Here is a 19,684-nt window from a genome sequence, read left to right as displayed (position 1 = left end):
CTTGGTGTTCGACATTTACTTTTAACCTTCTATAGTGTGACTTTTGAATTACCTCTATCCCTCGCAGGCCAGTCGTATGGGCGTGGAGGCAGTGCTGGCCTTATTGGAAGCCTCTGCCAACACTCCGGCCTGTGTTGTGTCTCTGGTCGGCAACCAAGCTGTCCGACTACCACTTATGGAGTGTGTTCAGATGGTAAGTGTGTGTATTTGTGTGTGTGTTGTTGTATACGTGTAGGTATGTTGGAAAAGCAGAGGTCATGCAGAGACCAAAGTGTATGTTGTTGAGCACAGATGGGACTGGCTTCCTGCCCAGAAAATGAGATTATACATCTACACTTTAATCATAAGCTTTTCCTGCAAGGGGGCAGCTTCAAGTACATAATGTATTTTAGACATTCGCCTGAAATAGAGCTGCAACTAATATTGTAAATATTGATTAATCTGCTGATTACATAGTTGAAACAACAGTCCAAAACCCAAAAATATTTGATTAACTATAATGTAACACCAAGAAAAGCAGAAAATTCTCACATCTGACAAGCCAGAAACCACCAATTTCTTTCGTATTTTTGCTTGAAAATGATTAATCATTATCAAAATTGTTGCTGATTCATTTTCTTTTAATCTATCATCCAATTATTGTTGCGGCTCTAACCTAAAGCAGTAGTACCAGCTGAAATCAAACCCCTCAACACTGAGCACAAGTGTGTTTCCAAAACACGCTGAGACATTTACAGTAGGAGGATATAAGTCAGAGTGCAGGACATACAAGAGATACAGTACGAGTACACAAAGGCCATTCTGCAAAAGGAATGCACTGTAGTACCTTTTTGTATCATTATATAATGATATGAGATCATGTAAAAAAGTATAACTGATGTGCAGAGGACAGAAATACAACAGGTTTACAGGGAAATGAATTCCCTAGAGGATGCAGACACCAAAATAATGTAAATGCTGTGACATATTTAATAAAATAGATCAATCAAATTAAAAGAAAAATAATAAAATCCACATAAATAGTCAAGAAAATCTGTTTAGAACAAAAATAAGGAGAAAATTCACAGCCACAGAGTAGCAAGAGGGAAAAAAGGAGGTCTTAAAAGTTACCAACTCTAGTGAGATTGTTGCTGAGTCAGCATTATTTTATTTACAAAACATAAGTCATGCACAGAATAGATGGACGGATAAAGAAAACAAACATGAGGCAGTGTACTCTTGGGATCATTGGGTCCAGTTGCTCCCAGTTTGCTACAACCCCACCCATCAAATTACCAGCAAGGAAGTTACTGTAGATTAATCAGCACAGACACACTCACAACTGAAACAAATGCTCAAATGCAACAAATTGTGCAATATAAATGCTCTTTCATGCTTTGTCATCAGACCCAAGAAGTGCAGAAGGCCATGGATGAGAAGAAATTCGAAGAGGCGGTGAGACTGCGTGGCAGGTACTATTTTTAATTCTGTAATATTTCTGATATCTACAACTGAGATTCACTTGCCTACAAACAAGTTTAAAAGGGTTGAAAATGTGCCAATAGCTTGCCCTAGTTTAACTGTGTTTGCATTGATGTTTAATTGACTCTAAAAGCTGTCTGTGTGGCAGGAACAGAGCTGACATCCATTGTGGACTTTCATCATCTTTTAACTTTTGTTTTTTTACATCTGTCATCTGCAGGAGCTTTGAAAACAACCTGAGCACCTACAGACTCCTCTCCTACCGGAAACCAGACTCTGAACTTCCAAATGTAAATACTCTTAAAACTTAATAACAACAACATATTGAAATATCATCAAATCAATAAGATTGTCATAGTTGTAATTCTTCTAAATGTGTTTTTCCACCAGCGACTCTGACATTTGTACGTTAGCATATATACTAAGGTACTTCCTGGTCAGGTGTATTATGTGTGTGTGCTGCGGTCTTTTTGTGACACTAACAGAGTCTGTTTTTCTGTGACTGTCTCTGTTCTCTGAGGGAGAGGAGGAGGCGGGGGATGAAGAGCAGTTTGATGTATGTGATGAGTAAAAGAGGCTGCAGCTGATCAGCTTCTGAAGCTTCTGCAGACGTAGTTCACAGAACAGATGAGCTTTTTTGGCAAATAGTTTAGACCTTTGTCATCTGTTGATACCTTTACTTATCAACTTTAACTTTTAATTGTCTCACTATGAAGAAATACATCAAAATTAAGAGTTCAGAAGGGTTTTTTTGGCTTTATTTATGATATTTTGAACCCAAAATGCCACCAGTACCTTGCTTTAAGACTTTTCTAACATTCTTATTTTCCTTTTAGGACATATTTTAATTGATAGAGACATAATGTTAAACTCCAGTCTGTTTATATGGTAACACAGTGCCACAAAAGGACAGTGTCAGTGCTCTTTATGTGTCGCTCTGTCTATCATTGCTTACTTCTTCATGGCTCTGCTTAGAAGTAGAAGCGTAGATGCGCAAAAAACAAAAGCTGCATTATTAGTGCTGCAGTGAAAGTCTTCCACCAGCGCTGCTGTCAAGGAAAATCACGGCATCAGCTGTGATCTGCTTCAAATGGATGTGAAGTAGCTCTTCCTTACAGTTTAATGTCAAGTCTGTGGAGATTATGGCTGAAAGTGTCTTTGCTCATTCGTAACTCAAACTGGACAGGCACCGTGCTTCCTCTGTTAGAAACGATCAGCGGCTGCAGAACTGAAGATCTTGATGCAGGTTTAGTTCACACGTCACATTCAGTGAAGCTGTAAATACAAGAGAAACAGAAGCAGGTGTATCGTTAAGTAGTTTTGCACATACTGTACAAGGAATTTACAATTTAAAAGAAATGTGAGACGGGATGCTACAGGTTTAATTTTTAAATTGAAATGTTGACCAGGAGTAGGCAAGGCATTTCATACACGGGTGAACTCAATGTGCTTTCCATTAAAAAAAACATTGAGTACAGTAAGAATTGGAAGCATAAAAACATACAATTAAAAAAACAAAACAAAAGAAAAAAGAGGAGTAAATGGCATATGCATATGTTCTGCAAATATAAGATTATGAGGTGTTCCATCAATATCACGTGTAGTGTCCATGGGAGGGGATAGAGTCTATGTCAGTGGGGGTCCCGAGCCTTGTTGATGAGGCCGACTTTAGACAGGAAGAAGCTGTTCTTGTGGTGTGAGGTTTTGGTCTTGACAAACACAGTCTGGGTTGGGAGGGGTCGGCCAGGATCTGATCGAGCTGTAGAAGTGCACCATCATTGACTTCTGCAGGTTAAACTTCTTCAGTTACTGCAGGAAGTGCATCCTCTGCTAAATCTTCTTCTTGGTGAGGCTGCTGGTCTTGTGCTCCCACTTGAGATCCTTGTTGATGATGGTTCCCAGGAAGTGGAAGTCCAGAGTTATGGGGGCTGTTAGGACTGAGCTCCTTCTGAAATCCACAACCATCTCCATCGTCTTTAGAGCATGTTTGTTCCCCTCTAAGTCACCAGATGGACCCCCTCCCCCACATGTAGGTGGTCTGATCCCCATTAGAGATGAGCCCAAAGAGGGTGGTGTCATCTGCCAACTTAAAGAGTGTGACAGACTGCCTTAAAGGTAACTGTTGTTGATGGTCAGGGAGTTGGAGATGTGCTCCCTCAGCTTCATGTGCTGACTCCTGTCACCTCCAGTGAGGTGTTAAAGATGTCTCTGAACACTGGAAACAGCTGGTCAGCACAATCCTTCAGGGTGGAGGGAAAGACAGTCTGGTCTGGCTGCTTTGTGGGGATTCTGGCTCTTGAACTCTCTCATATTTAAGACACTTTTCAGTCTGTACTGAACAAGTACGGATCAAGATACCAGAATATAACACATCATATAAATCCAAAACCTTGAAATCTTCACAAGTGCGGTATTTTGAAATAAAAAATATATACAAACTCTTCGTTAAAATGGTTAAATCAGCAGCAGAGAATTAGACGCCTGTCCATTTTGAGTTTCTCCACTTCGTCTTCTTTATGCTCTTTAATAATAACTCAGTTAAAGGCTCATAAGTGCACAGCACACTTTCTGACCCTGCCTTCACATCATAGCAGAATACCAACGTAGCTTTTTGTGGTTGAGTGGATGAGGATTAAGCACACAAATACACAAGCTGCTGTAAATATGGATCATGCTGACTCTAAAGATGGGGTTGAAAGTTGCTGTACACCAGCAGTGCATCGTGTCAACAAACTCTGGAGGTCACAGCACACAGTTGACCGAATGATTCAAGTCCGAAAAGCACGAAAAACACTGGAAAGATTACATCCAACTGTGGAAATCTTCAGTGGAAGCTGCTGCTTCATTGCATCTTGTAGCAGCATGTAGCTTTTTGCATGCAAGGTAATCTTTGCCTGCCGCTGTTCTGCTCTGAGGCAAAGTCTTGCCCGGCTCCTCTATAGTTAAAGAGACATGGATGGTACTATGAGGCTGTGGAGATGATCAGCTGTCCTGACGGGCATGAAGAACAATTATTTCTCATTGTTTGTATAATACTGTTGTTAAAAAAAGGAAGGATACACAGCTGAAAGGAGTTTCTGTCCAATTTCTCTTCTTCATGCCTCAGGAAACACTGCTCCTCTTCATTGCTGATATACCATCTCATTCAAACCTCGCTTCATACATGCTCTGACTGTACGTTGAATTTTATGCCTGAAGTGTGAAGATGTTTTAAAATGTGACAAAGCTTGGGTATGTTGTAACATACAGCAATGTGTTTATTGTCAGAGTATAATAAGTGTGTGTGTGTGTGTGTGTGTGTGTGGGTGTGTGTGTGTGTGTGTGTTTGTGACTGCTGCTTTCTGTCATCCTCAGAGCACCTTCAACGTGGCAGTGTTGAACGTCGGCGCACCTGCAGCAGGTATGAACGCCGCCGTGCGTTCAGCCGTCAGAGTGGGAATCACTGAGGGCCACAAAATGTTTGCCGTCAGCGACGGCTTCGAGGGATTCTACAAGGGACAGGTAAAAGTGACACTGATGCACAGTAGATTTGACCATGAAAGCCTAGTTCTCTGCAGATTCTTAGTATGAGGAAAAGGCCTTGTCTTCTAAACCAGGCGGTAAATCAGTGAGTGGTTAGGAGTGAGGAGAGAGAGAAGACACCCTCTTGAATTCTACAAAATAAAGTTTCTTTTAACATTAAGGCTAACCCATTTCATAGAGATGTATAAAATGTTACAGAGAGGGATAAATAGGGGTCACTGGAGCAGCCTCCAAGATGAGCCAGGTGGAGTCAGAGTCATCTTTAAACCAGGGCCAGAAATAACTACACAGCATGCAATTTGGTAGCATTTAATGTACGGTACCCCCAAGACCCAACCTTTCAAAAACTGATTAGTAAAAATACCCATAAATAAGATTACACATCTTGCAGTTAATGTTCTTTTCCTGTCTGCAGAAATGCATTCCTAAATGAGGGACACAAATGACGAGTCTTAACTTGTAGGAAGGTCTGGAGAAATGTATTTGACTTAAATAAACATTACAGTCATGCTGAGTAAACTTTCAGTTCTCACATTACTCAATCATGAGCACGGTTATATTCACCTGAACTTGACACCGCAGAAGAGTAAACATTATCTTTAAAACGTGATTTGTTTTTCTTTTCCCTTACTGCAATATGTGTCACACTGCACCTCTCTATCATACCTGGCATTTACTACATCTGTTGTAAGCTGTAGACTTGTATTTTATTTGCAAAGCTGGTAGCGCTCACTGTTGAGAGCTAAAGTAAACCCAGAGGTGAATAACAATTCCTTGGAGGTCATAGTGACTTTCCTGAGCAGTGGCACGGAGCAGGAAGTGGTGGTTGCAGTCACACTCCTCCCCTCTCTGTGCTTCACTCGGCTGCAGCGATAAGAATAAGTGTGTCCAGATAAACAGCGCTGCTTACTGTAAGCCAATTACTCCGCTCCCAAACAAACTGCACCAACTCACACACGTGCTTTTGTCCAGGTCGTACTCTGCTGATTGCATGCAAGCCTTCCTCAGATGAACACACACACACACACACACACACACACACACACACACACACACATGTTCACAGCTGCAGAGAGGGTGGCAGTGGCCGCTCGGAAGTGATGAAGCTCAGAGGCGAGTTCTCATATAGACGGATTAGACGTGATTGAAAAGTGAAGCCGTGATCCCTGGATAAAACCCATAATAAGTGGGACAGTGATTATGATGAAGAGCTGTTATATGTAACACTGGTACAATAACAGTACAACAGCACGATGACAAGTATGGATACAAGATAAGAGAAAGAGGATGAGATGCTAACATGCTTTAAATGATCATACTGGTGGAGATTTCACTCTAATATTTAAGCCCTCATCCCAGTATAATGGAGTTTATTCGTAGTGCTCAAAGCATTGACTATTTATTTGGTAGAAAGTAGTTCCACAATACTGTTGACAGTTTGTTATTGACACAATAATTTTTCCATATAGTGAAATATCAGCTAAAAACTAAATATTAATATAATTGATGCAATACTTGCAAAGTAAAAACAGCATATAAAGTCTAAAAAAGAGGAAAATGTGAATAGTTACAACATCTTATATGTTTTGTTTTTTAAAATCATATCAAGCATTGCACTGAAACAGTAAACTTCATTGGCAATTTGATAATTATATATATAACACTAAATAAATAAAAGCAATAAAAAACACATGTACCTAAATGTCAAACTTGGATTAAGAAAAATGATCAAATATACATAAAATGCTGTCTTTATAACTTAAAAAAACATATATATATATATATATATTGGTGCATATCAGACAACATTTACACTGATACCGATATATCTCTGATAGGCCAATATTGGCTCATTATATCACCTAAAAATGAAATATTGAAGATTAGTACTTGCAAAATAAAGACAGCAAAGTAAAGTTCAAAAATGAAGGAAAAGGTGAATAGTTACAACATTTTATGTGTTTTGTTTTTTAAAAATCAGATCAAGGAGATCAAATGGGGAGATGTAGGCGGTTGGACCGGCCAGGGAGGATCCCTGCTAGGGACAAAAAGGTGAGTTACTGCAGTCACAAAAGTATAACACAGCGTGCATGAGGTGAATTTAGATGATTATACTGAAGATATTCTTAGTCACTTAAATCCTGGATGAATCATTTGTCTCTGCAATTAGTACTTGTTTGGTTTTAAACTTGAGATTTCTGTCATTCAAGCTTAAAAGTTCATCTTTAGAGAAAAATGTGGGATTTTGGAAATACTCATGCTGCTTTTCTTTGCTTAACCAATAAGTGTTGTATGTTGTTAAGCATTAAATAAGTTGTTCACAGATATTTTATTACCCGCCAACCTCTGGAATTATAATCTAGTCTACATTGCTTTGAATTCTTTATGACTTCCACTTTATCCTCAGCCAATCTAAGTCATCGGAAAAAAGAAAACTTGCATTAACTTTGCATTTCACTCATTGTCGCTGTGATTGTAACCTGCAGTATAATTTAGAAATTCAACATTGTGTGGTTGTTCATGGTCAGCTTGAGTAATTTAGGGGAAAATCAGAATAATTTTGTTAACTTTATATAATATTAAATGTAATATACGTGTGGATTTAACTATAATGTTATTTAACTATTCACTTATTCCCTCATTTGTGTGCTAGAACTCTTCCAGGCAAACATCTGGATAAAATTGCTGAGCAGATGAGGATCCATAACATTAACGCTCTGCTCGTCATCGGTGGATTTGAGGTACGCAACTTTGCCTTATTCTTGTGTATTTGGCAATACTTTATAATAATTTCACAATATTTTATCTCTCTGAACATGTTTTATCACTGACAGCTAACAATTCTTATTATTCTGACTTTTGTATCATTTCAATAAGCTACTGATAATTATATAAAAGAGTAATCAGAAAAGATAAATCTGAATTATTCTCATTGTTTAGCTTTATGGTAGCTGTTTCCTCATGTATTGTGTTGTTTAACATTGACTCCATTTCATTTTCACTGATTTTGTCCTGTATGACATTTCAATTTACAAAACATGTGCTGTCTAAAATACAATGAAGACACATTTAAATGTTATAGGCTCTCTCCTTGGTTATCATTTTATGGTCAAGCTGCACAGCCAAAATCTTGATTGACGATTTGTATGTTAAAAAAAAGTCATAAAATCAGAAAAATGACCTCAAAAGGTTAATTTAATATTTAGTTGCAGGGTGAACAAGAGCAAGTTTCTCATATTTGAAAACTCTCCCTAAAGTGTTTGCGTTATTCGATAGACTAAATAAAATGTAAAATTCTATAAATAACAACAACATAGAGCCGTGAAATAATAAATAGATTAAACTAGACATAATTTAAACACATTAGAAATGAAAAGTGATGTTAATTTTCAAAAGCTACAGCGTTTTTTGACTTTAGCAGCTTGACCAAGAAATGAACACGTCCCCATCCTCGTGTTTCTGTGTGAGGAGCGACACCGTCTACTTCCTGTGTTTCACACTGTCCGCTGTGACCAGCCTGCCCCCCCCCCCCCAGCTTCTCCTACCAGCAGACATTTCCCAAAACCTTTGTTTATCCTCCCCGCCATCGCTCTCCCTGCAGTACCCTGTGATCCAGGCTGAGTTAGGCTGAAGCCCCTCCTCTTCCCCTATGAGCCCCTCCTGTTCCTCTATGAGCCCCTCCTCTTCCCCTATGAGCCCCTCCTGTTCCTCTATGCCCATCCTACCGTTCCTTTATGTGTTGAACAACATAGCCGAGCTCTGTCCTGGTTTCATACCACAGTACATCCACACAGATCAAGAAGATAGCTAAGAGGATTTAGAGTCTGTGGTGTGTTCATACTGGAAAAACTAGAACTAATACTTAAAGATTTCAGTGTACTTATTAAATTAGCTCAACTTTTGATTGCGTTCATAATAAATGAATTATTATCACTCTATGAAAGGAAATGGAAGAGCTGATCTGCAGAAAAACAAACAAACCCAAAAACCAGATTGTGGGTGAAACAGCTCAGGAAACTCCAGAAAATGAGAACATTGGTGTTAAATTTCTTGACAATAAACTTGCTTTTTCTTTATGTTTAGTTATCATAACTTTCCAAATCTTAGCAGATAAATGTCTGTGCATATATTGCATTTTTTTTGCAAGTTTGTACAAAAATGGGTAAAGCTAAACAAATATATTTCCATTATTAATGTTGTCAAAGACACAAAAATTATAAGCACTTATCCACTCTAACTGTTGTAATTGTACTTAATAAATTGTCTTTTTAGGAGCATCTATTCAGTCTTTTCTCTTGAGATTGTACTAATTGCATTTAAGAGGTTACTTTGAAAGCAAGTTTAATACAATACAGAACATAATGTGCACTAATAGTATGTGGTATGGACTTTGGACAGAGCTCCACTCTTCCTCCTGCCCCCCCCGACCGAGCTGCTCTAAAAAACTTGCCTGTGTCCTCTGTGTCCACATTACCTGTGCAGACCTTGGCACTAGACCTCCTCCTCCTCTTCCTCCTCCTCCTCCACCTCCCACACATCACCCCCCTTTCTGTCTGAACCTCCTCTACATCCACCAATAAGACACTGGCTCTCACTGCTGCAGGCCTACTTGGGATTGGTGGAACTTTCTTCTGCGCGGGACAAATATAACGAGTTGTGTGTTCCCATGGTTATGGTCCCCGCCACCGTCTCCAACAACATACCTGGTTCAGACCTCAGCATTGGCTCAGACACCGCTCTGAATGCCATTACTGATGTAAGTGAGGGCCGGGTGAGAGTGTGTGCACGTGCTCACAAACGCACACACACACCTGTCTGAGTGTGGGGCTTCGCTGATCCTGACCGCTCGCTTCCTCACATTAACAAGCAGAAGGTTGAAGAAATTTAAGCACAGGGCCACATGATAGTAGCAAAAATCATTCTGTGATATATTTAACTACATTTTTGCAGTTGAAATATAGTGTACAGACACGTTTTTGCCAAATAAATGTGAAAATCTTGATAAAATAGTTAAGAAAATGATGATTTATAAATAGGAAGTAGCATTTTTTTTTGCTTTATTTGAAATATGAGCCCCTTATTTACATATGAAGGGTGTTCAAGGGTGCATTTTTTTTTATTAGGGCCATTATACAGTTAAATCTGTGTTATTGCTCTGATGCCAGCAAGGCTATCAAGATCCATTTCTTAATAATGTAGGAACAAAAACAGTGCTCTGACGCAAGTAGACCATCAAGAACCATTTATTCAGGGAAGAAAATAAAAATAAATATAACAAAGATTATCCTGACAGTGGAGTGTTTCAGCCTAATAACAATGGCTTTAATTTTTTTAGTAGTTTAATGGTTTATATAATTTAAAATAAGGCTGGAGCATTACTATCATCATCATTATTATTATTATTATTATTATTATTATTATTATTATTATTATTATTATTATTATTATTATTATTATTATTATTATTATTATTATTCTGTAGGCTTCCAAAGGGAGGCATGAGAGAAATGTTAGAGATGCTGCTGTAAAGTGTCAGTAGGCTGTTATATTATCAGTGTAAACACCGACAGCCTCACACTCAGCTCCCAACCCCCCTTAACCTAGGCTTCTCATAGACTGAAAGTATTGACGTAACCCTCCGCTGTCACATAAACAAAACTGTATCATAATGGCAGTAAATAGTGGTGGATAGTACACTTAGAATAAGAAAATAAAGAGTCAAACACAATAATTCAGACTTGGAACTCATCCTCAACCAAGAAACTTTCAAACTGGCCCTAAAAAGATAAGAAATTAAGAATAAACCTACAATAAAAAGCAAGATCAGACTAATATCAATGCACTAACAATTAAAAAAAAACCCTTGTTGCTGGTTGTTGTCGGAGGCGAGCTGCTCAGCAGAAGTCCCAGGTAAGTGTCGGGGCATGCAGTGACGTGTTGTTGCATGTTTTTTGGCGCGTGGCTCTTGCGTGTTCGTGCGGCCATCTTTTGTGTTTGTTTGGTAAACAGAAAAGCAGATGACAGGGGCCAGAAGGCCGCCGCTGCCACTGTTCTCATCCAAATGGCACAGAGTCGGTGCCTCTGCATGCTTATTACATGTAGGCAACGTACAAGTCCAGCGTCACTGAAATTCAGTCTATATTTTTAGTCTTGTTTTTTAAAACCAGGACGGACCCTCTGTCTGCATGCCTCACTTAAAAAAACACAACAAAAAAAAGGCCCTTTGCTTCTTGGACATAAAAGGAAACATCGCGCAGTGCTTCTGGAGTCCCACTTCCATCTTTATCTTGTCGCGTCAACACTCATACATGTCAGCCAGGGCGACCCCCCCCTCCCCCTCCTTCCTGCCCCTCTGACCTACTCAGCCCAACGCCCTCCCCATCCCGTCTCCCATCTCCTGTCAGCCAATGGGAAGCAGAAGCTACTGCCACTCGGAGAGAGCCAACAACACACACACACACACACACACACACACACTGCAGGCCATACATGTTGCAGAGCTGCATCTTTGATTAAAATGGCTCCCTTTGCTTGTGTCCTGATGGCTAACCCTCAAACTGAGCTGACTACACTGAATCATCAGTCCCTTCTGTTTGCTCAGCTGTTACATACAGTACAGTGTACTTTCCATTTAAAAGCTTACAGAGTGAACTTACTTAACCCTCACATACTGTTCATATTCTGACTCACAGTTAGTCTCTACTCTGATTCACATTCATAAATTCCCCCATCAGTCATTAATACATGTTTGATTAATCCTTAATTAGAGTTTAGAGTAATTAGAGAGTGAACAGAGTGTATAGACACTGTTTCAAGACATTCACAATCACTATTGTATCGTCCAGGAGAACTTTTAATAGAATATGAAGAATATAACAACATGTTTGATTTTTGAATTTCCATATATAAAAATGTGTATCATTTGTATTTTTGTATGCTGTGAAAAGTACATTAGAAAAGGTCCAGCTAAAAGAAATATAATATATATAAAAATGGGTCAAATTTGACTCTGAACAATATGTAAGGATTAAATAACTTAAACTGTAGAGATGAACACTGGTGTAAAATCAATGTGTTTCAAACTGTAAAGTGATTATTTGACAGTCGATAAACGATATAAATCAGAAAAGTGATTGATAATTGTCACCTGTAGTGATGACATGTGGAGGCAGTAACAGGTTTTACTTTTGAAATAAACCAATCGTCAGCAGATTGAATGTGTTAGTTAAACATAGATATATCTTATCTATCTAAGTATTTAGTGATCTTTTCAGGGCTGGAAAAGCTTCTGAAGCAGCATGTAGCAGTCACCGATTCTACATAGTGAAACATTATCTTGTATCTCGTATTAACCCGACAAAATCTGATCAATCAAATGTCCAAATACAATGAAAATAAAGTTCTCATTAGTTGTATAGATAAATATTTAAATGTGCTCCAAAATCAGAAACCAAGAAAATAAGTAATAAGTCTTTTGAAAAATAGCTATATTTATGTCTGTTGCAGCACATTTAGCATTTCCTGTTTGTACAAAATGCAAAAAGTGCTTTGATTTCCTGTTGACTAATTTTAAAAACTCTTTGCTTTGAATATTAATTAATAAATGAATACATAGCACAAATGCAAACAGTTGATTTGTTGTATGGAATAAAGGATACAGCTTTAGTTTCAACCTGAAATGTCAGTTGTCATGGTTACTATGGATACAAGCCAATGGGAGCCACCTCTGCACCATAAAGCAGCCTGTAAAACAGTGTAGTCTCACACAACAGGACACACACACACACACACACACACACACACACACACACACACACACACACACACACACACACACACACACACACACACACACACACACACACACATATGAAGTGATCTCAGATATGCAGTGTGCCCCCTGGTGGTCTAACCCTTTATTACGGCCACCACCATCAGGCCTTTGAGTCTCTGCTGGAGCTGTACGAGGCCCGGGCCGACTATGAGGAGTTTTGCATCCCGATGTGCATGCTGCCTGCTACCATTAGTAACAATGTGCCGGGCACAGACCTCAGTATCGGCGCTGACACGTCCCTCAACGCCATCGTGGAGGTAAGGGCCTCACTGGAGAGAGAACAGTGGAGAAACACATTTAGAGAAAGTACCTGTCTTGTAGTGATGAAGAACTGCTAGTGTTCAGGACACTAATGAGACTTATTATTGATTAAAAAAAAGGCCCAAAAACATGGAGAACCCTTGAGTTAACTTATCAAGATACCCAGAAAAACACTGAATCATGTTACATTATGATCTGAGTTCATCTACTGAAACTTTTGAAATGAGCAAACAAGAGTAAAGCCACCACCAGTCTGTGAGTACACACTTTCCTGTTTGCTGAAATGCTAAAAAAGTACAGATAACCAGCGACAATGATGCACTTGCATGTGATCGAATGCGGTTGTGTTTTTACTGATCATGTGCAGCACTGTTTTGAGGCAGTTTTGTGTCATATCGTTTATCTCGCTGCTGGTAAAGAGGCTGTGATGCTGTTTGTGTTTTGAAGCGTGCATCAATGTGACATGTTGTCAGGAATGAATATCAAACTGTCTGTTACCTGCTGTATGTGTAGTGCCAGGTGAGTGAAGTCTGCCACCAAAAAACAATACAAAACCTTACAAATATGATATATATGTGGGGTTTCTGGGAATATAAATGAGACCAGACACTGTAGACTTCACTCATCTGATTGGAACAAAGGATGCACAGGTCAACTCTGATGTTATATTCATATACTCTGCGTCGTCATCCATTCTGACTCTTTCTAATGTGGAAATCTGTGATCTACATCTCCAGAAAACAATTATTTCTGATAAAGCTCTTCACAGCTTTTAACAGGATTGTTTACTGTAGATCTAACATCAAGCTTACAGTAACAGTAACCTGTTGAATTAAAGAAAAAAGGTTTCATAACTTTTCAAAGGCAAGAAAAGATTAACTGAGATCAGGATCTTTTTTGTAGCTACCTAACCCAGCTCGCTAGAGGAAAGGGAAGTAACATAAAACCAGATGTTATGGGTTCAAGTTATTTATTAGCAGGAAGTTAGATCAAAATAATGAGAAAGAAAAGAATCAGTGGGTGCTGCTCAAAGCCAACAAGCAAATATAACCTATAACCTACTCCTGGTGTCTCTAACAATAGTGGAGCTTCGTGCATGAAAGCTGTTTTTGTAGCTTTATGCTGGTTAAAACTGCAAAGTATTATGTTTTATTGAAGCTCCTTAAGTATTCTTAGCACCCATGAAAAGACTGTACCAACAGCTTAGATATTGCTGTACATTGTGTTGATGTATTTTTACATTATTCTTTAAAACAACTGACACAGCTGTGAAAGAGTCGACCTGTGCATCACAATGATCTGCAGGTACTGTGTGATATTTTCTTGTAGCGTGGTCTGTAAAAGGTAAATATGGCTGCATGTTTACTCAGTATTTCATTATGCATTAAAGTACAGTTGATTATGAGCATTTTAATTTACTCTATTATAGACTTTTTGTATTAATTAACCACCCAAAATATGATTTTTTAATGACGTGATATTGAAAAAAGCTGCAAATTTATAAAACTGCATCCAGTAAATGTTCAGTAATATAATTTTCTGTAAACTGAAAAGTGTTTTCAGTGTTTCAGCTCTACTTTAATGACACTAAATAGATTTTTTCTGCAATTATGGAACCGTGTAGGAAGCAAACCTGCCTTTTCTGATTTAATAACAGTGCACTTGTGTGTGATTCAGACTTGTGACCGCATCAAGCAGTCAGCCAGTGGCACCAAGCGGCGGGTCTTCATCATTGAGACCATGGGGGGCTACTGCGGCTACCTGGCCACCGTGGGCGGTCTGGCTGCGGGCGCGGACACAGTCTACATCTACGAGGAGCCGTTTGACATCCGGGACCTGCAGGTTAGACATAAACATCTGCTTACAGTAAAGAAAATATGCGTTTATAGCCTTTATTTGAGCATCTCGCCTCAGATTTCAGCTGTTGAAGCGCTCTCTCATCACCATGAATCTCCTTGTTTTAAGTTTTTCCTGTTGATCACTCCCCTAGTTGTATATTTCATAGCTTTATTCTAACCACACTCCAGTATAAATTTCACCCTTAGCTCTTACAAATCACCACAGATCTCACATTATCATATCACACGAGCTTCCATGAGTCCATCACTGCCTCTGCCTGGATGTCAGAGGACTGTACAGGTGACCCAGATTATGTCGGTGCGCATGAAGCAACTTATTAATAACCTCGGAGCTGCTTCACTCATTCCAGATCAGGTCGGGCTGATTAGAGAAGTCGGGGTCGTCACAGTGTTTATGTTGTTGTGTCACAAAGTAGCGTGGCTCGTCTTGTTATTGATTCATTCATAAAACCTAATTTAATTAAGTTGTTTGTAAGAAAATAGCTTGATGAGTTTATGTCGAGTATTGTTTTAAAACCAGCACACCAGAAAGGTTTGATGATACTTTTCCTCTTTTATTATATTAAAAAAAATTGCAGCAGTGATGGGAATTTAAAAGAAAGAGCTCCTTAACACCCAAACTGACCTCTCTTGATTGATTTTAAATCCCCACTTGGTTAAAATGGCTCCCCCAGGTGGTGTAAATCTCACCTTGCATCTCTCCATCCTGGTTAACGAGGAGAGCAAAGCGAGTGAACTGCAGCTGGATCGGCTGCTTGTTTAGGTTGCTGGTTGCAGGTTACAGGACGTGAACGTCGACGTCGCTCCAGTTTAACGTGAGGCTACGATCTGTGTCTTTTTTTTTCCTCCAGGCCAACGTGGAGCATCTGACGCAGAAGATGAAGACGAGCATCCAGAGAGGTTTAGTGCTCAGGTGAGGGATCGACACTTGCATACTATTTCAATTTCAGCTTCTTTTTTTTTCTTTTCTTGTTATATTTCTAATTCCCTGTTGAGCCTGTAGGATATTAAAGTGTGTTTGTGACAGCGAGGGAGGAAAAAGGAGGAAAATACTTCCATATTCTCTATTAGTAATGTAAATAATTAACATTTTGCAACGCTGTGCATACTATAAATGAATTTGTTCTCAATTAAGGATACGAAATCAGTTGTTCTTGTTAGTATTCAACATCAAATCCACCTCACGCATGTTATTTCATGTCATCTATGGAGGCTATTTTAGTCCACTGCACCATCGTGCTGTTTAAATTACTCCCAGCAGGACGGAGGTCTGGTGGAAATAGGACAAATGTAGTGTTTTTTGGACAGTGTGTAGGTGACATTGTGTCTTGTGATGAGGTTCACACCTGCATGTTTTCATTATTAAAATATACACAGTGGTGCATTGCAAAGCTGCTCTGTTTCAGGTTATGGTGGATAGAAGAATTGATAGAAAGTAGGGTAACTTTTTTCTACTTAATTCTGGTGAACTGACCCTTTAACCTGTGTGGGTTTTTTTTTTATAGGAATGAGAACTGCAATGAGAACTACACCACTGACTTCATCTACCAGCTGTACACTGAGGAGGGACGAGGAGTGTTTGACTGTAGGAAGAATATCCTCGGTCATATGCAGCAGGTCGGCCTCACTCACACTCACACTCACACACACACACACACACACACACACACACACACACACACACACACACACACACACACACACACACACACACACACACACACACACACACACACACACACACACACACACACACACACACAAATACACACTTTCTTTGCATTTGGATGCCTTTCATTTGGCTGTAAGAAATTATGTTATCCTTAAATTGGCTCTATTGATAGTTTTAATGATGTATGAAATGCCAGGTTGTTGCTTTTATTGATGAATATACAGATAATTATCAGTAATTCTTCAGCTCCTCTGGGCTGTATGGAGCTTTATAATGAGTTTCAGCTCATTGTTTAGCTGTCTGACTGCAACTTTACTGTTTTGGTTCACTCTCAGCGCTCTCATAAGCTGTAAAAAGCCTCTGTACACTACCTGTTCACACACAGTTAGCTGTAGACTAGCTGGTGAACATAGTGGAGCATTTAGCAGCTTAAAGAGCCAGATATTTCCCTGAGGAGTTGGTACAGAGTAAAAACAGAGTTAAAAAAGAGTGAATATTGGACTTTACATTCAGCAGATGGACAGAAACATGACTCCAAATGAATGATAATGCTGCTCCGTAACTGCTGGATGTGGAAATAAGTTCAAGATATAAACTTAAAATGTTATGATGTGCAGTTCTGTGTTCACAAGCTGTTTGTTGCCCCAAAGTGGCCAAAAAACTCAGTTAATTGAAGTGAGATAAACCTACCCATGATATTTACCCTGCCCACGGAAACAGGGAGCTGTATTGTATCCCAGCATGCACCACATTTCATTAAAATGTATTTTCTTTTATCTTTTAAAGGGAGGAGCTCCGTCTCCATTTGATAGAAACTTTGGCACCAAAGTTGCTGCTAAAGCCATTCAGTGGGTCACACGGACGCTCAAGGAGTCTTACAAAGGAGGTGAAACAACAACATCTCCTGTTTACTACATCGTATTATGAGTGTGTGTCCATGACTGTGATTGGATCTAAACTGTGCTGCTTGTCTCATATGCAGGGAGAGTCTTTGCTAACTCAGAGGAAACTGCCTGTCTGTTGGGGATGAGACGTAGAGCGATGGTCTTCCAGCCCGTCTCACAGCTGCGGGACGAGACTGACTTTGTGTAAGAAAAACAAATTCCATTTGTCTGTTTAGAAATGCATCAATTTTCACAGTTACTAAATGCCAAATTGGGTTTATGTACAAATTCTTAATTGTTTGGCAGCAAGTGAAAACAATTACATCTGCCATTAGTTGATCATTGATTTGTTTATAGACAGAAAATTAATCAGCAACTACTTTCATAATTGAATACTTGTTTTTGTCATTTTTTAATGCAAAAATATTAACTCTGCAGTGGTTGCAGTTTCCTGAATTTGAAACTTTTCTTTGTCATACATGATTGTAAATTGAATATCTTTAATCTGGAGTACTGATAATAAAACCCTAATATTCTGACAAAATGAATGACCAATTAATCAATAAATAATTGGCAGTTTAAAAATGTTAGTTGTAGCCGTAAACAATCCTGACTACAAAGTTGAACAATGTGAAGTTAAATATATGTTTTCTAATGAATCTCACTTGCTACTAAATATTGCAATTAATAAAACACAGCAGGAATTAGACCAAATTAATCACTTTAGTTTTGATGGAACAATGAAAATACTGATCTGCAACAATGTCCCGTCAAGTTTTGATCTGTTATTGTTGATACAATGAAACTGACATTATTCTAATAATGTAGTTTTAATTATAGTAAATTATAAATTAATGATCACATTAAAGCTACTATTGTATGGGATTAAATTTGTGTCATTAATTGAACAAAACCTCTCAAAAATCGAATAAACACAATTTAATTAAGAGTGAATAAAAATAAATTGAAAGCAAAAAAATGACCTCAAAGGTTGAACTTATTATAAAATCATTCAAGGGTTTTACATTTGATTATATTATTGTCTTTCTATTCTCAATATTCTTCATTTTCCAATCTGAATTTTCACTTTCTGCCTTTGAGTTCTTTTTTGTTGTTCAATGTATAACTTTTTTAAATTTTATTTCATTTTTGACACACATTTAATTTCATGCTATTTGAATCTTGAACACTCCAGATAATTTTATAACTACTAACATTAATAATAACTGCATATCTGCCATGAAAAAGGTCGATAACCACTTACAAAATACTGTAACTCATCATCAGCATCATTTTCAGGTTTTTTAATTTCTTTTTTTAATTTCCTTCTTAGATTTAAAATGATCACTTCTGAGCAAAGAGGAAGTTAATTTAATCTCCATGTTGTGCGTTTTCAGCCACAGGATCCCTCAGGAGCAGTGGTGGCTGAAGCTCCGTCCTCTGATGAAAATCCTGGCCAAGTACAAGACGAGCTACGACGTGTCCGACTCCGGACAGCTGGAACACGTGACCCGGTTTCGAACCAAAGAGAGCAACACCTCATCGGCCATCTGAAAGCACCGCTGCACTCTACTGCCAGAGAAACTGCTTCACTCCAGCAAAATCATTAAAAAAAACAGTGACGGCTAATTCACAAAATGATTGACTGAGCACTGATTGACTGCACATAAATTAAAAAGGTAGATTAAAAAAAAAAAAAAAAGGTTATTATATACGGTAAAGTCATGGCACTTCTAAGAAGGAATCTTCTATATCTTAGATAATAATGAGATGATGAAGGTAGCAGGTTTGGATTAGAGCTCCTTTAAGAGTAAGTAGTTACAATAAGATAACTAACTTAGCATTTTCAATACACACTCCTAATTACGTACTGTATTTAAGTTTATGTCCTGGAAATGTAGCTATGCCTGTTTTTTCCTTTTTTTTTTTAAGCAACCCAGCTGAGCAAATGCATATTAAGGCTAAGGCAATCCATTTAAAAAAAAAAAAAAAGCAGAGCTATTGTTATTTTTTCTCTTATTTTCTACAGCACTTTTGAGCCCCGTCATTAATGTAAGCCCTAACCCACGAGCTGCTTTTATAAAGAGCGAATGTGTCCAGAGAGAGAAAGAGAGAGGTCACATACTGTCAGTCTAAAAGTTATTTATCATCTTTGATTGTAAAAAAAACCCAAAAAAAACAACAATGTGAC

The 19,684-nt window shown here is 38.5% G+C and overlaps 1 protein-coding gene across 2 annotated transcripts in view; it reads left to right on the top strand.

Annotated features, from left to right (window-relative positions):
* The window catches only part of LOC133990016 (ATP-dependent 6-phosphofructokinase, platelet type-like), a 52,318-nt gene extending 33,065 nt beyond the window's left edge, over nt 1-19,253 (top strand). Inside the window, exons 10-23 of one of the 2 annotated variants that reach the window (XM_062428191.1) lie at nt 68-193; nt 1,387-1,451; nt 1,682-1,751; nt 4,816-4,962; nt 6,965-7,035; nt 7,637-7,724; nt 9,587-9,739; nt 12,922-13,074; nt 14,756-14,920; nt 15,789-15,850; nt 16,443-16,554; nt 17,396-17,495; nt 17,592-17,697; nt 18,891-19,253. In XM_062428191.1, coding sequence (XP_062284175.1) covers nt 68-193; nt 1,387-1,451; nt 1,682-1,751; nt 4,816-4,962; nt 6,965-7,035; nt 7,637-7,724; nt 9,587-9,739; nt 12,922-13,074; nt 14,756-14,920; nt 15,789-15,850; nt 16,443-16,554; nt 17,396-17,495; nt 17,592-17,697; nt 18,891-19,047 — 1,575 coding nt within the window. In that variant the 3' untranslated portion in view covers nt 19,048-19,253. The remainder of the gene's footprint in view (nt 1-67; nt 194-1,386; nt 1,452-1,681; nt 1,752-4,815; nt 4,963-6,964; nt 7,036-7,636; nt 7,725-9,586; nt 9,740-12,921; nt 13,075-14,755; nt 14,921-15,788; nt 15,851-16,442; nt 16,555-17,395; nt 17,496-17,591; nt 17,698-18,890) is intronic. The other variant, XM_062428190.1, reaches the window with a different exon arrangement.
* The last annotated feature ends 431 nt before the right edge of the window (nt 19,254-19,684 follow it).

Source organism: Scomber scombrus, chromosome 11, assembly GCF_963691925.1.
Source record: "Scomber scombrus chromosome 11, fScoSco1.1, whole genome shotgun sequence".
NCBI lineage: Eukaryota > Metazoa > Chordata > Actinopteri > Scombriformes > Scombridae > Scomber > Scomber scombrus.
This window is presented reverse-complemented; position numbering and strand designations above follow the sequence as displayed.